The sequence below is a fragment of the Penicilliopsis zonata genome (assembly GCF_001890105.1).
Source record: "Penicilliopsis zonata CBS 506.65 unplaced genomic scaffold ASPZOscaffold_4, whole genome shotgun sequence".
In the NCBI taxonomy this organism is placed as follows: domain Eukaryota; kingdom Fungi; phylum Ascomycota; class Eurotiomycetes; order Eurotiales; family Aspergillaceae; genus Penicilliopsis; species Penicilliopsis zonata.
The window spans coordinates 576213-602082 of record NW_019208914.1 but is presented as its reverse complement, the minus strand read 5'-3'; the positions used below and the strand labels follow the sequence as shown (position 1 = coordinate 602082).

The following is a 25870-nucleotide window of genomic DNA, read 5'->3' as shown; positions in this document are numbered from 1 at the left end:
AAAAAAAAAAAAAAAAAAAAAAAAAAAACTCTATACACCAAAGGTACGAATAAGGTACCAAAAGTTGCCACACAGCAAAACCACAGGTGGAACCCTCGGATGTGAATTTTCTTACCTTTCTTTTTTTTTTTTCATCCCTCGCTCTTTTGGAGTGGCTGCGAGGGCAATCATGTTATTATAGATCAACTGATTGCCACGTTCCCACCTGGCGTGGTGTGATTTTTCTCCTGCCTCCTTTTATCTCACTTGTACTTTCAGCTTTTCCGGCATGATATCGATCTGATCGGCCCACCGAGGTTTAGATATGTCTACTACTCTGCAGACAGCATCATTTTTTGGGTTCCGATCTTCGAATTGAATTCTTAATACTTGAATGTTGAAGCTTGATTCCAAGCCATGTCAATACAATCGGGTCTCCTTCGCCTGCCGGCCGAGCTCCGGCTGAAGATCTACGAGTACGCCCTCGACGTACCCAACGAGTACCTGGACAAGCCTCTGATCGTGGTGACGGATCGAGGCCGGGACTCGTTCACGGCGCGCGGCCGGTACCGCGCCCTGGCGATGTGTCCGAGCTGGGTGGGCGAGGATGGCACGGCACGGCGCCTGCTCGCCGTCAACCGGCAGATCCACGACGAGGCCGAGGCGCAGCTGTACGCGCGCAACACACTCTTCTTCCTCAACGCCTTCGATCTCGACCGGCTCGGGGCCTTCCTCGACACGATGAGTGCCACGGCCCGCACCCAGGTCCGCAGCGTGGGCTTCGAGGTCCGCTTCTTCGTCCACTCGCAGATGGGCGTCCCCAAGCGCTCGCTCGCCCAGTATGATCGCGCTGCCCGTCTGCTGCGCGACCGGCTCCCCCGCTGGGAACGGGTCATCGTCTACCTCGACCCACGCTTCTATTTCCCCACGGCCATCGTCGGCGGCCGCGAGCTCGCCGCCAGGGGTGTCTGTCGCCTCGCTGCTCTCTTCGCCACCCTGCGCAAGGACGTCCACTTCTACCCTGGGCCGTCTACCGACCGAGCCTCATCGCAGTGGGGTCGTTATGACTAAGTCCTGTCAGCATCTGTTGACTTCTTTCCTTGAATAGATAGATGGGTAAATGACGCGGATATGCATACGGAGCACCTGATGAACGGCGTTATGGAGTACATATATAATATACCTCTACCTTGATTATTTTTGTAAACTATGGCATAGTCAGATGCACCCTGCTTATTCAGTTCCCACTAATGAACACAATAATAATAATTTTACCTGAAAACAAATGCTGCAATGTTGCAATGTAACAGCTTCGACGATCTCTACGTCATCCGCGTCCAGCCCATAAAAACACTCTCTCGTTACCAGTTTTTCACCCACTCGCCCAGAAAGGAGCCGTACAGACTCTCAGTGCATCAAGAGTTCATCCAGACAAGCTTAACAGTTGAGTGAGCCAGTTGGATTCCAGCTGAGCGAGGTTTTTCTTTCTTTTTCCTTTTTGTTTTATCGTTTGTCTTCTGTCTACTTGTCTTTCCCCGCTTTGCGTCACTCGACCACCAACCAACGAGTCTTAATTACGTTCTGCATTTTCTATTTTTTTTTTTGAATCGGGAGATTCAACTCATGAGGAAACTGGCAGGATGAAATCCACCAAACCAAATGGCCACGGTAGTCTTTACAAGGAGGTGCGGTTCTCGCCTACTGCAACGCCTGTGCGACGCGCCCAGTCCGTGTCGACGAGCAACCCGCTGCGTTCGGAGAAACGATGGAATTTCCAAGGCACAGGCACGACCGTAGAGACAACAGACGCGTTGAGTATTCTGGAGGAATCGCGACGGCTACAGGAGAGCCGGGAGGTGCATTTCCAGAACGAACGGGCGTTGTTTGCGCGAGAGAAGGCGCTGTGGGAGGGTGAGCGGCGGTTACTCCTGGGTAAAATCCAGGAACTGGAGGTCCTGTTGGGAGATGCTCGTGCAGGGCAGCAGCAGCAGCAGCAGCAGGGGGGAGACACGGACACGGATAGGGACAGGGGGTGGGACAGGGGAAGAAGAATGCATTTCCAGCCCTGGACGGGTCTGGGTGGAAGCAAGCCTACCAGGGTCTTTCAGGGGGTAGAGGAGCTGGGAAAACACGCGATTTCCATCCAGCAGAGCCGGCAGATGCTCGGCACAGGCAGTCTTGATGATCACCATCCGCCTTCTCTCGATGCGGCGTTGTCTGTGTCTCCATTGACCCGTGCTGTTACGGCAACCGCTGCTGCGACGGCGGCGGCGCTGTTCCCGACGACGATCACAACAGCCACAGCCACAGCGACAGCGACAGGGACGACCACGACCGCCTATGTGAGTGTGCCCGTTCCGATCGAGAAGCTGGACAGCAAGTTGGATGGGATTACGCTCAAGTCGACTGCGTTACCGCCAGAGGTTGTGGCCCGTGTGATGACTCCACCGTCGCCAGTGCTGTTGGACAACGACAACCATCACCGCCCTACTTCTTCTTCTCCTTCTTCTTTGTCTTCCCCCCCCTCCTCCACGTCTGCATGCAAACCGGCTGCCGACGCAAAACATTGGAACCACAGCAGCAGCCACTCTAAATTGAGACTCTCGGATCTAGGCCCCCCGCAGGAGAACCTGGTCCGGGACGCAGGCCATACGCCCATGGCTATCATTGACGAGGCGGAAATTGAGGCAATGAGCCTGAGCCAGCCGGCCACCCAGTCATCGTCTTCTTGTTGCCCCTTGGACGAGGCCGAGGATGAGGAACACCCCATTGCTCCCGTGACTACGCAGGTCCGTCAGCCACGCGAGCAGGCGGACTCCTACTTTCCGGATGTGCTCGAGGCGGAAAATGAGGACGAGGAGGAAGAGCAGCAGCAAGATCCGGCTCTCACGGGACCCCTGTCCCTGCTCAACGATGAGAAACACGACCGCTCGTTCCTGCAGGAACTGGACCACAGACTCCTCGATCAGGCTCGCAGGATCCTCGCCACCTCCTCAGACTCTCCCGAGAGGGACGGGGGTGACGCCGACGACGCCTCTGACCAAGGCGAGCCAGAGCCGGAATTGAAATTTAAAAATGCCACCAATTTTGGGACCGCGTTTGGATTGTCCAATGGATAGTTCAACTGTGCTGGGATTATTTGCGTCTAGGCCCATTTTGACTTTCGATTTATTATGGACATATGGACGGAGTTCTGCTATTTTAACCTTTACGACTGATGTGATATGACTTGGTTCCATGCAATTATTGAGTGCGAGAGACAACATTAGGTCAATGAAGAAGACTACCGATTATAACGAACGGCCATGACTCCGTTTATTTGCTTTCCAGGATTGACTTGTCCTTTTTCTTTTTCTTCCCCACCCCTTTCCTTTCTTTTTCCCAGGATGAATATTCAGGGATCTCCTGTTCAGCTTCTTTGGGATATACATCTCGACCAGCCTTGCGTGAGCTACGTGGAACATATCCACAAAAGAGAAGCCCTGAAGGAAAGTGATCAGCAGGAACACCCAATTGTATCCTGGCTGCCAGGCCGAAGACCCTGCCGGCGGAGTAAGACCTGGTCCTTTTTTCCTTTTTCTTTTCGATAGTTCCAGACTCCTCGAGGAGCCCCTTGCATGACTGCTGTGCCAGGCACAACCGCAGTGCTAATTTCCCCAGATCTCCACGTGTTGTACAAGAAAGTTACCTGCTTGACCAACTAGGCAATCTAGATCGACGTGCAATGCAGATCATCTGCTGGACTGCGGATATGAATCACCGCATCTGGGTTTCCATAGTATGGCACCACGTCTCATTACGAGCTGCTTTAGTACGATCTTCCCCAAGCTCTAACTGCAGGAAGACAGCCCAAGACAAGCCCTGTTTATTGGATGCAGAGCTCCGAAGGTTTCCTGTTGAGGAGGGTGCCTTGCTTCGCAGTTCTCCTGTGGCGATGATTCACCGAGATGAATGGCCGACCCTGCAAGAGAGTCAAAAGGGACGCGTACAGGAGCCTCGTCTGGCCCTCTGCGCCTCTTCCCCCTCCCCCCCTGAGAGGAGTCCGGACAGGGTCTAGACAGGCAAGACATGAAGATACAAAAGGCTGCTGCTCGACGGTCATGATGATGGTTCCTCTTGTCTCCTATCTATCTTTCACGATCAGTCCTTCCTTTGGCAGATTGCCTTGTCCTTCCTTCGCTATTGTTTACTGTCACTCTTTAATCGATAATTCATAATACTCGTGTTGCTTGCAATGCAGACCAAGATGACTCGCTCTGCGCTGCTGTGCCTCTTGTTGGCTGTTGGGCCTGCAGCGGTGCTGTCAGCACCTGCGCCAATTGTACGCATCTCAGTGATCAATATCATATAGGAAGTGGCTCGATCTAACAGACTAGGAGCGCAACGTTGCCGCCAGAGATTTCCCATTCTCGCCAGAGAGCTCCGGCATGGACGGGAACCATGCTGCCGCCGGCTCTGGCTTCGACGCTGGCATCCCCGACGGTCCCAACTATGGCGGAGGCGAGGGCGCCGAGGCCAACTCCTACGGAGACAACGGCGACGACTCGGACTCGGACTACAACGAGAGCAGTGCCGGCTCTGGCTTTGACGCCGGTATTCCTGACGGCCCCAACTATGGCGGAGGCCAGAGCGCCGAGTCTGTCTCCCATGGAAGCAGCGGCAACGGTAACGGCGACGACTCAGCCTCCGATTACAACGAGAGTAGCGCCGGCTCTGGCTTCGACGCCGGTATCCCAGGTGGTCCCAACTATGGCGGAGGCGAGAGTGCCGAGGCCATCTCTCAAGGAGGCAACGGCGACGACTCCAATTCCGAGACCAACGAAAGCAGTGCCGGCTCTGGCTACACGGCCAGCATCCCCGGCGGACCTAGCTTTAGCATGGGTAGCTGGGCCGATGCCATCTCTCACTCTGAGCAGCCGCAGCCTGAAGAGAGCGAAGCCCCCCCGCCGTCTCCTCCCACCACCACGGTTGCCCTCCCTCCTACGGAAGAAACTCAGCCTCCTGCTCCCCCGGCGCCCAGCACCACAACCTCTGCTGCACCCCCTCCGCCGTCGACCTCTGAGACCAACCCACCCCCTGAAAAACCTACCAGCATCTGGACTCCCCCGGCTACTGAATCCGTTCCTCCGACCAAGGAGTCTGTTCCTCCCACGATGGAGTCTGTTCCTCCGACCATGAAAACTGTTCCTCCGACCATGGAGTCTGTGCCCCCGGCTAAGGAGACTGTTCCTCCCATGATGGAATCTGTTCCTCCCACGATGGAATCTGTTCCCCCGACCAAGGAGACTGCTCCTCCCGCTCCTGTCCCTGCCCACCCTGCCCCTTCGGCCGTGTCCCCTGTTCACTCTGCCGCTCCGGCCCCTGTCCCAGAAATGGCACCTTCCCCAGAAATGGCTCCGACTCCAGAGACTGCCCCTGCGTCTACCAGTGAATGCGGCTGCGCCTGCAACTGCTGTTCCTGCTGCAGTGGACAGGAACAGTCTTCCACCATGCTCTCTAGCGACGAGATCACGGCCCTCCGGCAGATCCTCGCTATGGTTGGGAACGCCAATGCGTGATCTGTCTCCCAACATGTCCACAGCTTCCAGCTGCTGTCTTTTTTCTTTCTTTTTTCTGTATCTAGGTAGAGCGTCGTGATATAAATGATAGATTAGGTAGTTTGTATCTTAGTGGATGATTATCATAATTCAATTGTTCTTGTTCTTACTTGATTTCGTATGCTTGTGCTGATAATAGATAGTCATGGTCGTAAAATAAATAGATAAAACTAGCCAGTTTAATCAAACACCCATCGTGAAGTCATGCTCAATCCCCGGCGTCACGCTAGCAATAAACTTGAGGAAAACAACCAGATACTGATCCACACGAATGGCAACCTCGTCCTCGTCATGGTCATGCTGGAGAACCTCCCAATCCTCGCCTTTAGTAGTAGGAGTGGTGGTGGTGGTGTTGTTGTTAGTGCCTTGATCCAAAGATAAAGCGTTGGTGTCGTCGACCAATCCCTCCAGGCCGCTCGACGCCGCGGCGCGCTGCTCAGACGATTGCGCGAGAGCCAGTTTCTCCCGACGGATCTTGAGCGCCGCGTCCGCGCGATCGAGCAGCGTCTTCATCACGCTCGCGTGGCGGCAGGGGTGCACGGTCGCCATCTTGACCGACCCGTCGAACCAGGGGAAGTCCTCCAGCGTGACGGTCTTGTCCTTGTAGTCACCCACTATGTCTTCCATCATTAGCGCGGGGGGAAGCGGTTCCGACGGGCTCAGGTAGCCAGATAAATACAGGCGTGGGGTACGGTAGAAGTTGGCGTACGTGATGTACAGGGTATAGGTGCGGAGAGGTCTATACATCTGCGTCAGTGGAACAGTTTATTTGAAAGCTGAAAGAGAGTAAGATGAAAAGAAGTCCATACTGAGTTGTTCCGGCCGGTTCACGAATAATAGCCTCCTCATCGTCATCTTCGTCCTCCATGTCGGGGATTTCCTCCTCCTCTTCCCGATCACCCATATTTCCTGCCTCGTCGACGGTGCGCACATCGCGGATCCGGGCCTCCTCCTGGCTACTGGTCGTGTCGGCCGTCTCCCTGCCGCCGCCGGTACGCAACCAGCCATCGCCGTCGGGATCGCCGTCCACCCCTCCACTCCCACCAGATAGCATATCCTTGACGATTTCATCTTCCAAGCCCGCGTCGCCGGCAAAGTTGTCGTTCAGGCGTCGGTGGCAGGGGACCCCGCGGGTGACGAGGAACTGTTTCCCAGCAGGCAGGTACGAGACTCGCTTCGCCGGCGATGAGGCGTCCGCCCACGACCATGTCGGGAACTTGTACACAAGGTAGTCACCGGCGAGGACAAACTCTTCGGGCGTGATCTGGCCTGTCGTCCGGAAGGTCGAGGTGCGCGAGACAGGCGCCAGACGGTCTCGCCAGGTTGATAGCGTCGAGTGTAGAATGTTCATCGCCAAGCTTGATGGTATTAAGATATACTTAGGATAAGTATCAGAGGATAGCACCAAAGGGAAAGGTATCAAAGCATCAAAGCGTCAAAGTTTGAGAGATGAAGTTGATGAAAGCGGTGATAAGTGGCGCTGCAATCACATGGGTGGATATGGGCACGCGGGGCAATACATCATCTATACCAAAGTAGAGATGCTCTTTAATTGTCTTAACTGATGACCATTTAATTATATAAATTTAGTATCTATTATCTATAGATTATCTGATGTATTATAGTTGTATTAATAAACTATTCAAGTGGTATTAAGCTGCTGAGTGTTGATCTCTGTAGCTCTGGATTGTCGGATCCAGATAGGCATCCATGAAGGGCCAGTGGTCAGAGAGCCATCCGTGCCTGATCTGATCACAGGATAGTAGCCAGTGAGGTTTGTACCTTGAGAGGGTTCATCTGTAGATGGACAGTGTGGATTGTTGTTCCCCTGTAGAAAAACAAGGTAGACCACAAGTGTCCTCACCCGCCCTCCTCCATCATCCTCCGGCGTTCGATCTCTGCGTCCACATCTTCGACGACCAACGGAACGGTTCGCGTCTCCCACTTTACCTTCTCCGCCCGGGCGAACCCCTCCATGCTCTTCATACCCACGACGAGGAAACCCAGCTGCTCGCGGTCCACATCAAACACCTCCCACCACTCGCTGTCCACCAGCTTCACGTTGACCTCGCGCGCGGCCAGATAGATAGCCGCAACGGCCAGGGCGTTGGGCTGGTGCGTCAAGTATAGCAGTTGGGGCGAGAGAAGCCCCGCGTTGAGGTGTTCGAAGACACGGTTGGCGAGCGCCGGGGTCGACACGCCCAGCGTCTGCAAGTAGGTCAACGCGACGGTATGAGGCAGGACAACGTGAGTGTTGAATCCGAGCGTTCGTAGGATGACCGATTCGATACGGAAGAGAACCTGTCGCTGGGTCTGGTAGTCGCCTTCGGAGAGGTAGTACGTTTCGGGTGCAGGTGCGGGCTTATCGGTGGGATCCTGTCGTCGCGGATTGACGAACCAAAGAGGCGATGCCTCTTTTGAAAGGAGAAGTGCATAGACATTCAATACTGATCGAGGGGAGGTGGGTTCAAAGGAAAGCTTGGCCGTCATGTACAGCGCTGCGGCGGACACATCCTATAAAGCGTTTTTGATTAGTCTATGGGAATTTTTTTTTCCAACACATGAGTCAACGAATGACACAAACCTTGACGGAGTAGATACGTAGACTCCCCCCCTCCGGTCCAGCCCAGAATCGAGTAAACGTCACGATCGCCTGGGCGATGATATCCTGCGACAGACGTAGAAGAATGCCAGCCGCCTGGGTAAGCTGGGCGCCCGCAAAACGGATGGAGGCCTCCAGATCAGGGGCCACGCCGTCAATCGACGAGGAAGAGCTCGACAGCTGCTCTACTGTAGCCAGAGCATTGGACAGGCTGCTCAGCGCAGCTGCTGGCGGCGCCATGGTGGTCACCGTGAAGAAGTGATAAGAGCTGGTAAGAAGTTATCGCAGGGGAGATAAACTTGGACTAACAGTGGGCAGTCTCTAGAGTCTGGAGTCTGTACCACACACTGGACAGCCTCTACGACTCATGCTACTCTAATAACAATGTAAAAATAAGTCTAACCTTCTAACTTGATTATTTGATTGAATGTACTGTTTAAAAATTAGGTATCTTGCCTCGATTCTAAGATGAGGTACAGTGGACTGCTCGACTTGCAGCCTGTACCTCGTTCCTCACAGCCTTCGATTACAAATGAGAAACGTCGATTATTGATCTCTCTTCAAGATGCCGTCAGAGCCAGGAACTCATTCATATGGACGGAGCACGCCGTACATTCCCACATACACATACCGACCGTTGACAGCATTCCGCGGAGGACCTACATCATTTGCCTCTGTACAACTTGATCAGATATCTGCAGCCATGACATCAGTCGAATCATTGCAACAACTATGGACATGCAGCACTGGATCAGACTGGATCAGTGGATTAGCTGTGTTCTGTATGGATCATTGGGTTTGGGAATCAACTCCATACGAAGTGCTGTGGAGAGCTTCAGCCACCGAGATTATGTGATTCGAGCTTGACGCTCCCAACCTCGCGATATTTTAGTAGCTTGCACCCTGCTGGATCTTTTCATCTGCAGCTAGACACAAGTCTGGAGCTATGAATAACACTCTCTTGTTGTCTTGATATTGTTGTCGAGAATAATCAACGTCAAGAGCCTCTCTAGCCAGCTGTTGTTGATAGTTGTTGACAGGCACGTGCACCTGCTCGGTCTGGATTCCCGAAAGCTCCTGAATCCGTTTCAACGTTGATTGTTTTCCACCCGATCGACCCCTGGGGGCCTCCTGGATCATTTTTGCTCCTTGACCATCCATTCTTGACCCCGACAAGGAGAAGGAAAAGGGGGAGCTCTCGTCTACCACTGGAATCTCCCCTCCCCTAGCGGTTCGTTCCTTTGTCTGCAATCCGCAGCAGTTTGGCTGGAGACCGTGCGTCTGAGCCCTCGACGTGGCATTCCAGTCCTGGTCCAGGTGGTGTGACGACAGCACAATTGATCCTGAGTGATTGATCCCTTGGATTCGTGATTCGTGACTATTCCTGTCTGTGAGAAATTTCCGTGCTAGCGGTTTGCGTTAGTTGGGCGTGGATCATGCCTGAGAATTGTCCACCTCCCGCCTCCGCACCCTCCTCTCCCACCCGCTTCAGTGTCCTACCACGCGATCAACCTCCTCCCCGTCCATATGATGATCATCGGCCGGGCATAGCACACGGACCGAATATTCCTTCGCCCCTTCTCGAGAAGAAACCTGCCTTCCATCCGCCATCGCATCGTCGGGCCAACACCGAGCTCATCTCCCGACCGCTACCACCGAGAGGCGGAACAGGAACAGGAACAGGAACCTTTGGCAGAGACACGGATAACCAAGGCAGGCCCTTGGCCGATAACCCTGCCAAGAAGAAGCTTGAAGAAGGGGCCAAGTTTCTGGCGGACTGGTTCCACGGCAAGTCCGAGCCTGTCAGCCTGGCTGTCGTGCGTCGGGAACCAGGAACTCTAGCCACCACCACCACCACCACCACCACCACTACCACCATGGCCGACCAAGAGAGTGGTAATACCGCCAAACGCAACTCGCGCGAGCTGTTTGGGTTCCAAAATAACTCGACCGCATCGATGACCCGGTCGCAGAAGCGCATGACGCCCACCTCCCCACTCAAGCAGGTCACCTCGTCAACGAATCGGTTCTCGTTTTTTGGCCTGCGGAAACAAGACGATGGCCGCACAGAGCTCCCAGAGCCCGCCAACGATGAGTTCCTCAACCTGGACATTCCGACAGCCTTGTACCCGGCGAATATGGGCGAAATGAGCAGCGAAGATGCCTTGGAGGCCCTCTGCAGCAACGCTGAAGACCTCGTCCGACGACTGCAGGCAGCGTACAAGGCGAGGACCTTTGCATTACACGAGGCTCTAGCGGAGAAGAACGAGAAGCAAGAAGAAATCGAGGGAACCCGCACGCGCGTTGGCCACCTCAAGGTCCAGCTAGACGGGATGGCTGCCAAGGTGCTCGAGCAAGAGAAGGCGATGGCCACGTTGGCGGAGGAATTAAAGCAGGAACAAGCGCTCCGCCAGACCGAGGAGGAGGCCCGCAAGCGCAGCATCATGCTCGTCACACCATCGTACTCGGACGCCGGCTCAGATCTAGGTGCAGAGCTCCAGACTCCTAAACGCAGCGTGAAACGCTCGAGCGCCGGCACCTTCACCAGCGACTCAGGCTTCGAATCGGGAGACGAGAGCCTGGCAGGGAGCAGCATCTTCTCCGGCCGCGAGGGGCTCGAATCCCCCATCTCAACCATCACCTCCCTGTCGCCCAATATCTCACAAGTGGCTCTCTCGAGCCTGTCGACCCCCCCGGAGCCGAGGACCCAGAAAGAAGTCAAAGTCGTGACGGCAACAGTCGCCATGCCAGCTGCTGCTGCTGCACCCCCTGTGCGACAATCCACATACGACAAAGTTATCCGGGGACTCACCTCATCCAATTTTACCACTTCGCTGATGGGCGGGGGCTCGTCGAGCAAGTGTAACATCTGCCACGGTGTGCCGGCATCAGAGGCCTGGAGCGTGATGGGGGTTCTCAAGGAGGAAAACCGAGGGTTGAAAGAGCGGCTGGGTGAGCTGGAAAACATAATAGACGATTGCCTTGGTTTGGTTGCATAGTCATATTCTAGATAGCGGCGGATGATACCATAGCTAGAAGTAGAAGCACAGTTTAAGCTAAACGGCATTTAACATCATTCAGTTAATTTATCCAATTTCTATATAGCTTGTTCATCAGTCAGACACTACAAAGATATATCAAGCAGTAATCTTCGAGCTCGTCAGGATGATTCGAGGATGCACTGGAAATACCTGCATGTTCGTGTATGTAGTATTACTCCTCATCTCTGCTAATTCCCCTTGACACCTTCTAGGCCATAAAACATTATATTCATCATTCATCTACTACATCTAATCATCATCGGAGTCATGACGGTACCCAGATTGGCCGGCCGGCCTGCTCCCCAAGGACGGCTGAACTGCAGGATGACCGGTGGCCATGGAGTGTGGCGCACCGAACGGCAAGCTTCTCGCCTGTTGTTGACCCCATCTATCCTGAAATGTGCCAGCTTCCATAGAGAACTGTGGCTGTGGATGGAGAAGGGTGTGAGTCGGGGACAGATAGGACGCGGCTTGATGCTGGGGAGCTTCTGCGTAGGCTCCTCCTCCTGCTGCTGCTACTACTCCTCCGCCGCCGGCGTATGCTTGAGAAGGAACAGCTGCACCGGGATTATGATATCCACCGTTCCAGCCGGCATTGGCTGGGTTCCGAACAGGCGTGACTGGTCGATGGGGTAGGTTTCTGGGTGTGCCTTGACCTGGACTGCTGCCGCTGCTTTGATCCGGCTTGCCCTGAGACGATAGGATATAGTCTGCGCGAGTTCCTTGCAGGAATGCCGCTTCCCCGTCGGTCTTGCCCTTGACTTCATGGAGATATCTCTCGAACCCGAATCCAGCTTCGACGACCGTCTTGAAATGGCTGGCGTTTAGATCGTACGGTTTCGCCGGTTGCTGTTGTGGGCTGCGACTCTTTTCGAAACGGGCCAGCGCAGAGGCAATGAGAAATGCATTACGAATCTGCCTTCCGTTCCATACCCCGTTCCCGCTCTCTCGACCTTTCTGGTAGTGTTCTCTGGCAAAATCCATGATCCCATCATGGTCCACCGTCATGGACGGCTGGCCGGTGATCCGGCTTTGTTCTTCTTCGATCTGCGTAAGCCGCCGCAGATTGATCTGCCAGATCTTCTCGGTTTGGTTCCGCTTCAGGTGCGGATAATACAGACTGACGTGCAGTCGGGATTTGAAGGCTTCGTCGATAGTGCCGACCCGATTGGTGGTCAGAAACAAGACACCTGTGTAGTAATCCAAGACTCGGAGGAAGACTGCTCTCTCTGTGCATCAGTAATCTGTCGCAAGTATGCAGCATAGCCAAAGGGGGGGGGGGTTCGACAAACCTGACACGAGGGCGTTCCGGCTCAGATCAGATGGCACTCGCTCCGTGAGAAAGACATCGGCCTCGTCAAGCAACAAAATGCAATCCCACACTTGGGCTAGGCGAAAAATCTCCTTGAGCGATTGTTCCACCGTTGCGGGATCCAGTCCAAGGTCGCCGCAGGTGATGGGAAGCAGTGGTTTCTTGAATTCACTGGCGATTGTCTCCGTCGTGGATGTCTTGCCCACGCCGGGCACTCCGTGAAGGAGAATCACAAGCCCCCTTCCCTTATTCTCAAAGATGTCCTGGGCTGTCATCCGGCTGCCGATCAAGTCAATGGTCTCCTTTCTACTGAAGTGGGACTCTACCAGCGCTCGCAGCATTCTCTCATGGGCCTGATTGATGATCAGGTCGTCGAACTTGGAGCCCTGATATTCAATGGGCTTCAAGTTGTCCACATCCACGGCGACGAACCGTCGGTCCTGGAGGGAATACGCGAACAGCCTGTGCGGAAGCAAATACAGATCTTCTTCCCGCAAGTTGTATCGCCCTTGTTCCCCCTTGAGGAGATTGGAGAGAAATGGATCCTGGTCGCGACAATACTCTGATCTCTCCACCCATTCAACGTACGATCCATCATACCAGGTGAAGTTTTCTTTCGACTCCTCCAGCTTTTCCCCATTCACCCAGCTCCATTTAGCGTCATCGTCAGGAGCCGTGGAGTTTTTCTTGTCGGTATAGTTGACATCAGGTAGCTCCGAAACTGGCTTGCAGTCCGGATGGGCTTTGAATGTTTCTGCGAAATCGATCACCACATCTCCGGTGATGTATCGAAGCGTTGGGTCGGTCGGGTTCGGCTCAGATGCCCACCCGTTGTGAGCTACCAGTTTGCTCTTGATGAATTTCTGGAAGGCTTCTCCCTGTCTCTTTGCATCGTCGTAGAGTGCCTGCATGTTGCTCGCGAACCGGATCGGAAAGACCTTCAGCGAGGAGACGCTTGCCACGCCTTCGAACCGCCAGATCGTAAAGGACTCTTGGGTGCAGACGTAAGAATCCCCGTTGTAGTCGATGCAATACGCCTTGACCACAAATTCGTCGCTATCTACTTTCCACACCTTGGAGAACACCCGCCACAGCTTCTGATCTCCGCGATTACTTCTGGTAACTCTTTCATGGTGCAGAGCAGCTTCGGGGTAGACAATAATATCGCCGGGCTGGAACAGATGGAAGAGATCATCGAACTCCACACAGAAGTCATCCGCAGCAGTGAGGGTCTTGATATGGGAGTAAAACGGCACAATCTCCTCCTCCATGAACTCCACATAACCTCGGAGTTGGGCCACTAGACTCGGATCGTTGGCTCTGTGGGAAGCGTCACCTGAACTATCCCTACGCCCGACAGACGGGGGCAACAGGTCGTGTTCAGCAAGAGCCTCCATCTCTGCGAGCTTCGTCTTGGCTTTGTCAAAGAAGTGCATGGGATCGATGAACGGACGATAGCAGATGATCTGCTCCACCTCATCGCTGGCATCCCAGGTTGACCTGAGCGCCAGCGCCAAAGCCTTGGAGGTGATGCGAAACGCCGCGATGCGCCCATCCATCTCGCACGGCGTAGCCTGGGCCTCTCTGATCATCTCTAGGGCCTTTTCTGGCCGCACGCTGCTCAGCGAATTGGCAAAGGAGACCTGCTCCTGTTCTGCCATTTTCCGGGTCTTGGGGATCAGCAGAACCTCGATCATCGGCCGACTGTCGGCTGGGAGAGCATGATGGATGAATGGAGTGTACAGCAGCTTGGCCACTTCGAGCTCGACCGCGGGAGACGGTGGACGGGAAGTAGACTTTGACTTTGAATGCTTCTTTTTTTTATCTCCATCTGTTGATTGATCGTCATCGTCGTCTTGCTCACTGTCCTCCCCACTGTCCTCCCCACTGTCCTCCTCACTGTCCTCCTCACTCTCTTCCTCACTCTCTTCTTCATTATCTTCCTCGTTTTCGCCCTTGTTGTTGTCCTCATCGTCGTCCTCGTCGCCACTGGCGCTTGCAGCACTGGGTACTTTGGAGGCATCAGACCCATCGTCATTTCGCGCCTTTCCCAGGGCCAGAACCGTGGCTTCGAGAGCCTGTAGACGCTCTTCCAGTTTCTGTATGTATTCTTCTGTCGCCATAATTCAAATCAGTGTGTAAACAAAGAAAAAGAAGGCAATGCAAGATGTCCAGACTCCTTGGAATAGGTGTAATAGAACTGAAGAGTTGAATAAAACAACCTGCCCTCACACCTCCACCGAGTCCTGACAAAACCCCTCTTTTTTCAGCCCCCTTCGTCTTCTCTCATTTAGATTTTTCCCTGCATGCGCCTCGCCTCGTATTATGCCGTGTGTCGCGGGGCCAAAAGCCCCTCTTTGGTGAGAAATAACAAGGAATCACATCCAACGCTGCTGCTGCATGTCAGCCGTTAGCTTATGGGGAGGGGGGGTGAGAAAGTGCTTGAGGCTTAGCCTTGCGCCTCTAGAATGAAATGCCGGTCCTCTTGACGCAACTTTGAGGCCGCCTGTTCATCAGAGCTTGAATGAGGCATTTGTATGCATCATGAAGCGGACTCGGGAGAATAGAGACGACGAGAAGAAGCAGATCGTGACGGCTTTTGTGCGTGAGAGGGCATCCGAGTACCACGATGCCTTTGGGGTTTCAACCCCTCTGAGCGGAGCAGGGGGAGATGAGAACCGTCTACCAGCTGCCAGGTGAGCCTGAATGATCAAAGGGGAAATCGTACTTCTTTTAACGATGATATCGATAGGGATTTACAGGCGGTTCTGGAGGCCTACAATGCGACCGTAGACCATGACCGGCGATTCGATATCGAACAGTGCACTTGGGATGATGTTCTGGACACGCTCAACGAGGCCGAGGAGGAATACTATCAAAAGGGCAAGGGGAATTTGAACTTTGTCCGAAGGGGGTTTCGGATTGCAGGCGATTATTCAGATGCCATCCGCCCGTGGGTGGATCTGATTCCCTTGGGAAATGGGATGGAGGTTCTAAATGCCGGGCTGAGCGTCATCTTCAATGTACGAAGGAGAAAAGACACGCTTTGGATTTTCCGTTATATGAGGGCTGACGCGAAGTAGATTGCAAAGCAGAACGCAGACAATCGTGGGAAGATCCTGGCCGCGTTCCACGACATCCCGGCCATCATTCTACGGACCGAAGAGCAGCAGAACCAGTTTGCGCGGGCTGCCGTGCTGAGGGAAAAGGCGATCGCTCTCTACAGCACCGTTGTGCAGGCGTTGGCAGACTTGATCTTTCTCCTTCAGGGCAGCAGGTCGGGGTCATCTTTCAAGAATCACGTCAAGAGGATGAGCAAGCGATGTTTTGCCCCATCCTACACTGCAAATCAGATCGACCAAATCCTTCAAAGAGTCCGGAAAAGCACCGAGGACTTCAAGGAGTGTCGGGAGATGGTGAAAAGTCAGCTCGCCATCGAAACATACCAGAATACCAGCGCTCTGCGCGTTCAAGCCACATTAATTGACAGCCGTACGGAGCGGATGTCTGGAGACGTTTCTCATCTGGCACAGGGTGTGGATGAGCTGAACAGTTCTTCAAAATATACCAATGTCCAACTTGATGGAGTGCAGGACCAGCTGTCCAAACTGATCATGGAAGTAGAAGCTTCTCGAGCTCAGCAATACGCCGCATACCAGCCAGGAATGGATGCCCAGGCTGCTTTATGCCACTTTATTCTTAATGATTTCCCCGGTAAGCAATCGCCCAGACTAGTTGATATTATTTGGGCGAATATGCTAATTTTATGATACCCACCAAGGCCTCTGGAATGCAGTGGCATCAATGAATACGCCCATGATTCAGTCCCAGTCGTTTTTGTCGAGAATGGATCTTTTGAGTTGTCTAGGTGTCTCTCCTAGAGCATCCGTCGATGATGTAGACGTCGTGTTGAAGCAACACAGCGTTCTGACTGCCGAAGCCCAGGCGCAGAGTCAGCAGCTCCTCTCGTCGATTGAATTCTCCCGATGGATGAAGGCCTCGCATGCAGAAACGCTGTTTGTACAAGGGAATTCTTCCATCATCGGACCGTGTCGAGTCTCTCCTCTGTCTGCTCTCTGCGCCACTCTGTCTCTCAATTTATCCAAGTATCCCAATTGCACAGTACTTCATTTCTTCTGCGGCATCCACGAGGCTCCCGGCGATCCTATCGCTGGTCCGAACGGATTGATCCGCAGCCTAATAGTTCAGTTGCTTCTGACCCGCGCCACGTTCAACCTTGACTTCATCAATACCCGAGCCTTTGAAGAGCTTATCCGGGCCCATTCCTTGTTCGATCTGTGCCATACCTTTCGGGAGCTCATCGAACAACTGCCCCCGACCGCCACGGTGGTCTGTATCATGGATGGTGTGGCTCGGTTCGAGTCAGACGCCTGGCTCACTGACCTGTTGGAGGTCATCCACACTCTGAACCAGATCATCGTCAATCCCGCGCTGCATCCCGTCGTCAAACTGCTGGTGACGACGCCGTTTGCCCAGAGCGGACGTGTGGGGAGAGCAATCATCGCCCACCACCGACTGACGCTCCGAAATGCAGTGGGCGGCGGTATGGGTCACACCATCTCAGATCGGTCTCTGTCCTCGAGGATGAACCGCCTGGATGAATACCGGTTGAAAATGCAACAGAACGGTCACGGAGGACGTTCGGAAGACGATGACTCTGAAGAGGATCAATTCTAGCTTCCTTTTGGCTTATTCTGATTGATACTACGTTTTCCTATACCAGCGACGTGCAGTAAATATAAGGTTTAAAAGCCTCTAATTTTATTTGGTTGAGCTTGTGCGGCCGCGGAACACTCCGAGGTTCCGTATCCGATATCAAGATATAGGCTATAGCCCTTACCTCAAGGCGTAGAAAGTGGTAAATTTCTCTTTTTTTTGGAATCAGAATTATTCTAAGAATATCAACTAACCAAAGTACTATACTATATATAAGAATAACTAGCAAGTGCTGACCTCTTGAATTAGCGCCGCATGCCAAGAAATGTTATTATATTAACTATTCTCTTGTGCATTAGGTAAGCTTTAGGTCAATAATTAGGTACCTGTTAGCTAAGATAAATGTAACTGCTTATCTTATGGATTCAGACTGCACTTTTAGATAGGAATAGTACCATCTCTCCCGCTGTCTGTGCTTTCGGCTAGTTATGATTGCCAGCTTCCGGATCGCTGATCGACGGCGGGTACGGAGTATGGTCTGCCTATTGACGGCTTGGCTATTGTTTTTTATCGTCTTCCTCTTATATGAAGAAGCCACCTATTCGCTAACGCAGCAGTGGCGCCTAGACCCTCTACGCCGCTATCTAATCTAGCTAGACCTTTATGTATATGTAGTATGTGGTAGGCGCCCCGTCAGCCTGCAGCTTGTTGGTGATGTGAGTCAGCATTGAAAGCGTAAAGTGGTTTGAAGCCACTTTTTTATTTGATTTGGTAGGCTGTCTTTGATAACTCATTGAGTACAGTACTGTGTTGTACTATACTGTGTTGTACTATACTGTGTTGTACTGTACTGTGTTGTACTATACTGTGTTGTACTGTACTGTGTTAGACGGTATTAGTAGCCAATACAATATGTCAATACAGTACTTCCATAAGTACGGTACCTACCACATTTTACCCAGGTAGTTAGTCCTTTTCACTATAACTTACTCGGTAATACTAATTCACCAGGCATCCAATCAGGCATCCACTTCAACTTGCATACGCTTACTGAGAGGCTTACGTAGGTAATTAACTACTCCATAGTTACCTGTTAACTAGTCACTGGAGACCTACTTAACCAACCTCCAACCAGGTACTCCGTACTCCATATCTCTCTCATCCTGCGAACTCGGAAGCATCACTCAGGAACACTAGAATCCCCCTCGGTGTTCCTGATCCAATCGACTGGATCGATATGATCAGCGATTGGCATAAACTTCCCGACGGGAAACTGTGTCGAGCAGCACATCCTGGTCAAGCGAAGCTTCCACCACGCCACAATGATTGGCCACACCATCATTCGGGATTCCTGGTACCTTGGGAATCCTTCCAAAGCAGCGTAAAAAAAGTTCATGGTGGGGGAGAGGAGGGGAAGGCTAAAACGGGGATCTGCCAGCATTTCTAGGTTGACTCATAGGTAGACCTGCCTGCGATCTCTTTTGCCTTCCCTCTCTCCCAACTTTCTTTCTTTCTCTCACTTCACTTCTTCCAATTTCAAGAAAGAAAAGAATCGAATCAACTTTCTTTCTATCTTTCTACTCTTCTGCCTCCTAATCTACTACATAACCTATCCCATCATGTCTACTACGAACGGTGCGAATGGCGCCCCCGACTTCACCGTCAAGGCCGGCCTGGCCCAGATGCTCAAGGGTGGCGTCATCATGGACGTTGTCAACGCCGAACAAGCTCGTATTGCCGAAGAAGCCGGCGCCGCTGCCGTCATGGCTCTCGAACGGGTCCCGGCCGATATCAGAGTGCAGGGAGGTGTTGCCCGTATGTCGGACCCGGGCATGATCAAGGAGATCATGGAGGCCGTCACCATTCCTGTGATGGCCAAGGCTCGCATCGGTCATTTTGTTGAATGTCAGGTACGACGCCTTTAAATACAATTATCTTTTCTTTTTATCGAAAAAAAGAAGAAGATGTGCTAACTGAGTAGATCCTCGAAGCAATTGGAGTGGATTACATCGATGAGTCCGAAGTCCTAACCCCCGCCGACAATCTCTACCACGTCACCAAACACGGCTTCAAGGTTCCGTTTGTGTGCGGGTGTCGTAACCTGGGAGAGGCTCTGCGCCGTATCGCCGAGGGCGCCGCCATGATCCGCACCAAGGGCGAGGCCGGCACAGGCGACGTCGTCGAGGCCGTCAAACACATGCGCACCGTCAACGCTGACATTGCCCGGGCGCGCGCCATCCTCCAGGCCTCCGCTGACCCGGAGCCCGAGCTGCGCGCGTACGCGCGCGAGCTGGAGGTCCCCTACGAGCTCCTCCGCGAGACCGCCGAGAAGGGTCGTCTGCCCGTCGTCAACTTTGCGGCCGGTGGCGTCGCCACCCCGGCAGACGCCGCTCTCATGATGCAGCTGGGCTGCGACGGCGTGTTTGTCGGCTCCGGGATCTTCAAGTCCGGCGACGCCAGAAAGAGAGCCCGCGCCATCGTCCAGGCCGTCACTCATTTCAAGGACCCCAAGGTGCTCGCCGAGGTGAGCACAGGGCTCGGCGAGGCCATGGTCGGCATCAATGTCGCGCAGATGCCTGACGCCGACAAGCTGGCCCAACGGGGGTGGTAGCCTCCTCTATGCATTTGGTGGAATCTTGGAATTGGCGATAAAAGCGTTCAGCATTACATGTACAGCAGTTTAGTCTGTAAATATTGTACTTAAGCTCATACCTTGGTAAATATGTAGTAATAACTACTACTTAACTACCTACCTAGATAACTAACTACCTGGTAGTTATAGGCTTGTTAAGATGTGTAAGATATTACAATAACTTACAATAATACTTGATGACGTAATGCCATAACATCAGGAGAGCTACTCCGTACATCGCCTGCAGCACTTCCACCGTCTCACTCAACATTCTCACTCAACCTTCTCACTCAACCTTCTCACTCAATCCACTCACTCAATCCACTCACTACATACTATACTACATACTACATCGTACATATTAACATGTCTGTCAAGTTTCCAGTCACGAACCTAGACCTCCCCGCAGCCTGGGACGCCAAACCATCCGTCACCCACTCGGAGATTCGAACCGAGCAAGAACAGCCCCTACAAGAACAAGGACACCGACTGTTCCAAGCGTTGATCGCCAGCCTTGACATCCTCCTCCCCCCGCAACGCCGCCAAGCCATTTCGGCCTTTATAATAACGCATCCGCTGCTTGTTTCTGCGGTGGCGGTCCAGGTGCTTTTCGCGTGTATCCCCCTCGCTTTCTTCGCGGCGGGGATCTTCATCGCGGCCTCGGCGGCGGGGATTCTCTCTGCCTTCTTCGGACTGGTGCTATTACTTCCTTGTCTGTGCGTGACGGCTTGTCTTGCATTGATGGTTTGGGGGGGGATATGGATGGGTTATATTTCCTTGAAATGGATTCAGAAATACAGTAATACGAAAATATCGAATTGAGGATAAAAAGATATATTATGGGTTATTGTGGGTTAATCTGGGCGGCCCAATCCACCCACCGTCGCACACACTCGTCTACCCGTCTCAATCCCTCCTTGGTGGCGGGGATGTCGAACCATTCGCGGTGTTCCTTGCCGCAGTCGGGACACATGCCTAAATCGCGGGCCTTGATATCCCGGAGTTCGATGTGGATGAGGCGTTCGACGCGATGGACATGATTCACCTTTGCGGAAAGGTTGGGAGATAGTAGTGAAGTAGATGATGGTGAAGAACCGGAGGAAGGCGAATACGGATAATATCTGATCAATGTAAGATGGTGCGAACACTGTCTGGTCCATTCGTTCAGTCTGCGCTGCACGTTACTCGTCCGGCCGATCTTCAGCCGGATCGTATGCGTCTGGGAAGTGGTAGATGTCATCTGCAGGTCTTGGGCGGCGCGGATCGCTTCGCTGACGCTGCGCGTTGTACCGGGCCGGCCGTTATGATGGGCGTCTGGCGGCGGAACGAGCGACGAGGCGATGTCTCCCGGCGGCGTCTGTTGCGTCACCCAGAACATGTAGATGTACCCTACTTCATCTGCGGAGGAGATGGGCTTCGCCAGTTCCTTGGCAAGCAGGGAGCTTGTCTGCGGGGAGAGTGAGGGTGGGATCCAGGAGAGAAGAGGCTTTGTTTGAGACGACGACTGATTGGATAGAGATGGTCGAGACGGGGTACTGGAAGAGGATATCGGTGATGCTGATGGAGGGGGTCCAGAATATCCAGATGTCGATGTCGATGTCGTCGTCTGGCCCGGTCTGGTCTTTCGCACAGGAGGACCGACATTGTCCTCTTCCTCCCCGATCTCAAAGCAGCACCATCTCCGGCGTGGTCTCTTCGTCCTCGTCCTCTGTCTCTTCGGCTCATTCACGTTCAGCTCTAACAACCCCAACCGGTCGACCAACGTATCAATGCTACTCCGTTCCTGTGCCTGTGCAGTACCGGTCTTCTGGTTCTGGTTCTGGTTCTGATTCGCCCTTGTAATCGCCTGGTCCTGATGCTGCCAGCAAAACTCCACCGGTCCTGAAGACGTACTCCCAGGCACAGGAGATGCCAACGCACGGCGGCATGGCCGGCCCGTCGACGTGATGCCTCGACATGTTGTCGCGGGGTTTCTCGAGTCGGATCTGGGGAGTCGCGACTCGGGTGTGTTGGCGATGTGTGGCATGTTTTTCTTCGGCTTGCCTACCTATCGTAGTCCAGGTAGAAAAGAAGAAAAAAAGATCGATAAGATTCAGAACTGGATCAATTCAACTCTAGATCTCATTTCATATTAAAATAATGAACACGGAGTGCTCGGCTCTCATAGCCTTGCGTGTTGTGAGGCCTGATACACCGCCACAGCGTGCATACACAGTGTGGCTGAGAGGGCAGTGCATATCCACTTTGTACACAAATAGGTACAGAGATACAATTGTTGGGATAATCGCATTTCTTATAAAGGCCTGTAGTATGAATTACCAGTTTCAAGTAGCTACAAATTAATTGTCTCTTTTCGGCGAACTCTAGGACCAAGCATCTCGTGCATAATTAAACCCCGTCCCCCGGCACTGAACCCAGAACGATCGAGTCAGCTGCTGTGTCTGGGACTTTCCCCCGCGCGCAGTCAGCAGCGAGGCCAGGAACCGCTGTCGCTCCTCGGGCGAGGGCAGCGAGGTCTCACCCTCGGGCCGGCGGAGTTCGGCCAGCGTGGCGGCCAGGTGCGGTTTTGCCAGCCCCTGTTGTTTGAAGATGATCCGGCGCAGAACCTCGCACAGATGCTCCACGTCGGACCGGGCGCATCGGCCTGCAATCTGCGTCATGAGCACACGACACAACGCCGGGAGATACTCCTTGATGGCGCTCTGCACGGCGTCGTACCCGCCCGAGGTATTGCTGCTGGGCAGATTAAAGACTCCGATCCAGAACTGTGAGGCAGATCGCAGGGGAAGCGGTTCGGGGCCTTGCAGAGCAACGACCGTGAAGTTCAGAATCGCTTGCAGAATCGGTGGGCCGGTGGGCTTGCTTGGTGGCGGTGTGGTCAGCGTGAAGAGCATCTGGTGATATTTGGGGAGAAGGCGAGAGAGGAAGTCAATCCCGCTGTTCGCCAGTTCGGGGTCGTAGAACTGTTGGTTTTCCAACATTAGTGAGAAGATGTGATACACATGGGTGACCAGAGCTACAGCTTCATCGCGGACGAGCTGCGGCTGTGAACTGTGAGACGCGAGGAACGCAGAGGCAGTGCCCATGAAAATATCGGCACCCGGGGTACCGAGTGGGAGATTCCGAACAAAGTCGACAGTGACCATTGGTGGGAAGATATATGGGCCGGTCTTCTCTGTGTAGCCAGCCTTGAGGATGTCGCAGGCAGCTTGCACAATGGTGATGTCTGCGGAGAAATCCTTCACCAGCAGCTGCATGCATTGCATGATCATGTTCTGCGAAGCAGCACCGTTTCCTGTGTTCCAAAATGTCACTTGATACGGCGCCTCGTTGGTGTTACTGTTGGAATCAATGACGATGTCTGCATCTGCACGGAGGCCCTTTCCAACACTCGCAACGCATCGCAGGACGAGTTGAGCCCGACTAACGGCAGGTTCTAGGAGACCTCGGCTGGCCTCATCTCGTGCCAATTCCGCCTGTACCACGAAGAATTGTAAGATCCTCTCTAGGTATTGGGCCTTTTCCACATCACTCGGCAGAGTCTGGATGATTGCCGAGATGCCTTCCAACACTCGCTCCATGGTCTGGGATGTTGCTGTTGATTTGAATTTGAAAATTTCGAATTGATCCATGAACGCAGGTAATTCAAGTGTCAATGCCTTTCGACACGACTTGCAAAGATAAGAGATAGACCGAGAAGCTGCGGCAGCACTGGATGTGACATTGAGAGACGCGAACAGGAAAGTCAGGACCCGAGGGAGTAGGGTATGTGTCCGCTCGAAGTATGACTGATACTTCCCGAGCATGTCCACAAGCGTCTGGCGCGCCTTGTCTGTGATCTGAACGTTTTCTGCACTACACAAATGGGCAAAATCATCGGCGAAGAAGATTGCATTGAGGCAGTCATCGGCATGCTGATTCTCGTCAACGGCTTCGGATAATTGCGCAATACAGAAGATTGCTGCTTCAAACACCTTCCAGTCCTGATCCGCCAGCGATGTCTTGGATTTCTGCTGGAAAACCTGCACCAGCTCGACGCCGAGCATTGGATAGATGGCCAAGAGGAAATCACAGACGTCCCGTCGGAAAAAACTGAGTTCAGCTCGGTCATCGTCACTCCACGTTCGTAGCTCCTCGGGGCTGGGGTACATCAACTTTTCAAAACAGTCCATGGCGGCTTGGGCCAGGTTCTGTCTTGCATGTTCAAAGCCAGTCTTTTCTTCGGCATCCATGAATATTTCTTGTAAATCGTCGGCAACTTCCGTCCACCATTCAAGGACTAGAGGCGACGCCAAGTCGTCGACCGCGGCGTATCCAGGAGCCTTAAAGAGGGTGTGGAGCAGTGTTAGAATCTTCTCGTATTCTGGCGTCAGAGGTCCTGCAAAGAGTTCCCGTTGCTTCAGAGTCGAATACGCCAAGAGAAGTTCCAGATAAGTCATGTTGTCATCGTCAAAGTCGCCGTCCATCAGGGATACGATATGTGCAGTACCATGGTCACCGATGATATATTTCAAAATCGAGTGAATATTTTCTTCGGTGAAGGCGCTGTCCCGCCAGTCGATCAATTCAATGATCACCTGGGTTGCAGTCTTTGACATCTGTGAAACGTTCAAGCTCTGTATGACGCATCTTGTGGTCGAAGCTAGCTGAGAAGCTGCGACCGAGTCATGAACTTGGATCGATCCGCGAACGCACATCCAGGACTATCGAGTAACTGTTAGTGTGCACTGCCTGATGCATACCCGAACCAGACACTTGCATGATAAGAATTGATCGCCTCAACCCCTGGCGCTATATCGGCAACTGGGTGGTTGGATGCCTCCTGTTGGAGTATGTGTTGTAGCACGAAATCCACCAGGCTTAATGCGTCTTTGATATTCGCACCCACGCGATGAGAGTCATCACTATCCGGGATTAGTCTTGGACACAATAGAAGGCGAAAAGAAGGGGGCGTAACTCCATAACGGACCTCTTTCTTGCCTCGGTGCTCAATTTGTTGACCTCTTCTGCCAAAATATTTGAAAAGTAGAGCAGAGCGACCACTTGTGCTTGTGTCATCGCCGGAAGGACAGTACTGACCAGATCCAGCGACCGGCACTGTTCCTCTGGAATATGCTTTCCATTCGCCAGCGATGCAGCCAGATTCAACAAAGCTTGCACCCAGGGGGCATTTGGTTTCAAGAATATCGTGGTCAAGCTCGACGCCAGCTTCCGGATCACCATTGGCCGCTCTCCGCCATTGACCAAAAACACATAATGGTCGACCAGCCGTGCCAGAAGCTCCTTGGCATCGCTCTCGCCCAGTTGTTGCCTGAAATCAGAATCGTCAGCAACAAAACCCGGTTCTGGTGCGTCCCCGACAGCATAAAACCTTACCAGTCGTGGTTGATCTTGACCGTAAAGGTCAAGGCCCCAAAAAACCTCGCGTCAGTGCTATCACTACCGAGCAAATCATTGGCGATGAGCCATGCCTGGGGTCCCTTCTGCAGCGCTTGGAGGTGCTCCTGGATGAGCTTGATCTTCGCGGGGTTGCCAGCATTGGCAGGGTCGTAGAGTTGGGAGACAAGCTATGATATGAGACGGTCAGGATAAGCTCTCTCTCTCTCTCTCTCTCTCTTTCTTCCCCCTCGCTGTTTCTCTTTCACCAGACACTCGCTCAATAGTACTGACATTCCTCGCTTCGCCGATGAGAACCTGGCCATCGGACGCCTGGCCGTAGCCCTCCGCTGCCATCGTCACAACGCGTACACCGCAAGACGCGCAAGGCACACACGCTCTGGTCTGGTCTTGCTCTCTCTATACATCGCCCAAGCAACGCCAGAAAATATGGATCACGTGGGGCAGCGCTATCCCTGTAGGGGCAGGCGGTGAGCCGTGAACATAGAGGGGCATCGAAGAGGAAGGAGCGATGGAAGCTGTCCAGGAATGGAAGGTGGGATGGGTCAAGTGACCTCGGGTAAAAGTTGTGACGGTGAATACCTGGTGTTCTTTAGGTAATATTACCAGGTACATACACATTCAAGCCCTGCA

At 53.2% G+C, this 25870-nt stretch overlaps 12 protein-coding genes across 12 annotated transcripts; 7 read left to right on the top strand and 5 right to left on the bottom strand.

The window, feature by feature from the left end:
* Window positions 1–396: 396 nt before the first annotated feature.
* ASPZODRAFT_61892 (hypothetical protein) lies at window positions 397–1050 on the top strand (the record flags this gene model as incomplete). Its single annotated transcript, XM_022729023.1, has 1 exon — window positions 397–1050. The coding sequence occupies one exon, from the start codon at window positions 397–399 to the stop codon at window positions 1048–1050; it is 654 nt and encodes a 217-aa protein (XP_022582798.1).
* A 569-nt stretch (window positions 1051–1619) lies between these two features.
* ASPZODRAFT_62407 (hypothetical protein) lies at window positions 1620–3098 on the top strand (the record flags this gene model as incomplete). Its single annotated transcript, XM_022729073.1, has 2 exons — window positions 1620–2191; window positions 2327–3098. 2 exons carry the CDS (start codon window positions 1620–1622, stop codon window positions 3096–3098), a joined length of 1344 nt encoding a protein of 447 aa, XP_022582797.1.
* An 883-nt stretch (window positions 3099–3981) lies between these two features.
* ASPZODRAFT_1553035 (hypothetical protein) lies at window positions 3982–5585 on the top strand. The gene is made up of 6 exons (XM_022726195.1): window positions 3982–4300; window positions 4356–4644; window positions 4768–4916; window positions 5019–5132; window positions 5237–5254; window positions 5291–5585. Exons 1-6 carry the CDS (start codon window positions 4214–4216, stop codon window positions 5408–5410), a joined length of 777 nt encoding a protein of 258 aa, XP_022582796.1. The 5' UTR covers window positions 3982–4213; the 3' UTR covers window positions 5411–5585.
* An 86-nt stretch (window positions 5586–5671) lies between these two features.
* Window positions 5672–6983, bottom strand: ASPZODRAFT_130257 (hypothetical protein). The gene is made up of 2 exons (XM_022722461.1): window positions 6386–6983; window positions 5672–6315 (listed from the first exon to the last, which is right to left on the bottom strand). The coding sequence occupies exons 1-2, from the start codon at window positions 6925–6927 to the stop codon at window positions 5760–5762; spliced, it is 1098 nt and encodes a 365-aa protein (XP_022582795.1). The 5' UTR covers window positions 6928–6983; the 3' UTR covers window positions 5672–5759.
* Window positions 6984–7436: 453 nt separating this feature from the next.
* ASPZODRAFT_92744 (hypothetical protein) lies at window positions 7437–8499 on the bottom strand (the record flags this gene model as incomplete). The annotated part of the gene is made up of 2 exons (XM_022730452.1): window positions 8161–8499; window positions 7437–8090 (listed from the first exon to the last, which is right to left on the bottom strand). Exons 1-2 carry the CDS (start codon window positions 8416–8418, stop codon window positions 7437–7439), a joined length of 912 nt encoding a protein of 303 aa, XP_022582794.1. The 5' UTR covers window positions 8419–8499.
* A 1115-nt stretch (window positions 8500–9614) lies between these two features.
* On the top strand, window positions 9615–11177 carry ASPZODRAFT_158037 (hypothetical protein; the record flags this gene model as incomplete). The annotated part of the gene is made up of 2 exons (XM_022726339.1): window positions 9615–9995; window positions 10071–11177. 2 exons carry the CDS (start codon window positions 9615–9617, stop codon window positions 11175–11177), a joined length of 1488 nt encoding a protein of 495 aa, XP_022582793.1.
* A 291-nt stretch (window positions 11178–11468) lies between these two features.
* Window positions 11469–14090, bottom strand: ASPZODRAFT_61950 (hypothetical protein; the record flags this gene model as incomplete). The annotated part of the gene is made up of 2 exons (XM_022729030.1): window positions 11469–12442; window positions 12512–14090. 2 exons carry the CDS (start codon window positions 14088–14090, stop codon window positions 11469–11471), a joined length of 2553 nt encoding a protein of 850 aa, XP_022582792.1.
* Window positions 14091–14855: 765 nt separating this feature from the next.
* Window positions 14856–17414, top strand: ASPZODRAFT_130253 (hypothetical protein). The gene is made up of 4 exons (XM_022722460.1): window positions 14856–15227; window positions 15284–15554; window positions 15615–16245; window positions 16313–17414. The coding sequence occupies exons 1-4, from the start codon at window positions 15076–15078 to the stop codon at window positions 17227–17229; spliced, it is 1971 nt and encodes a 656-aa protein (XP_022582791.1). The 5' UTR covers window positions 14856–15075; the 3' UTR covers window positions 17230–17414.
* A 924-nt stretch (window positions 17415–18338) lies between these two features.
* Window positions 18339–19927, top strand: ASPZODRAFT_130251 (hypothetical protein). Its single transcript, XM_022722459.1, has 2 exons — window positions 18339–19118; window positions 19190–19927. The coding sequence occupies exons 1-2, from the start codon at window positions 18828–18830 to the stop codon at window positions 19817–19819; spliced, it is 921 nt and encodes a 306-aa protein (XP_022582790.1). The 5' UTR covers window positions 18339–18827; the 3' UTR covers window positions 19820–19927.
* A 279-nt stretch (window positions 19928–20206) lies between these two features.
* ASPZODRAFT_14429 (hypothetical protein) lies at window positions 20207–20662 on the top strand (the record flags this gene model as incomplete). The annotated part of the gene is made up of 1 exon (XM_022724995.1): window positions 20207–20662. One exon carries the CDS (start codon window positions 20207–20209, stop codon window positions 20660–20662), a length of 456 nt encoding a protein of 151 aa, XP_022582789.1.
* Window positions 20207–21946, bottom strand: ASPZODRAFT_130250 (hypothetical protein). The gene has a single exon (XM_022722458.1). It carries the CDS (start codon window positions 21864–21866, stop codon window positions 20685–20687), a length of 1182 nt encoding a protein of 393 aa, XP_022582788.1. The 5' UTR covers window positions 21867–21946; the 3' UTR covers window positions 20207–20684.
* Window positions 21947–21996: 50 nt separating this feature from the next.
* Window positions 21997–25625, bottom strand: ASPZODRAFT_130249 (hypothetical protein). The gene is made up of 5 exons (XM_022722457.1): window positions 25511–25625; window positions 25217–25407; window positions 24810–25151; window positions 24600–24744; window positions 21997–24543 (listed from the first exon to the last, which is right to left on the bottom strand). Exons 1-5 carry the CDS (start codon window positions 25571–25573, stop codon window positions 22204–22206), a joined length of 3081 nt encoding a protein of 1026 aa, XP_022582787.1. The 5' UTR covers window positions 25574–25625; the 3' UTR covers window positions 21997–22203.
* Window positions 25626–25870: the final 245 nt, after the last annotated feature.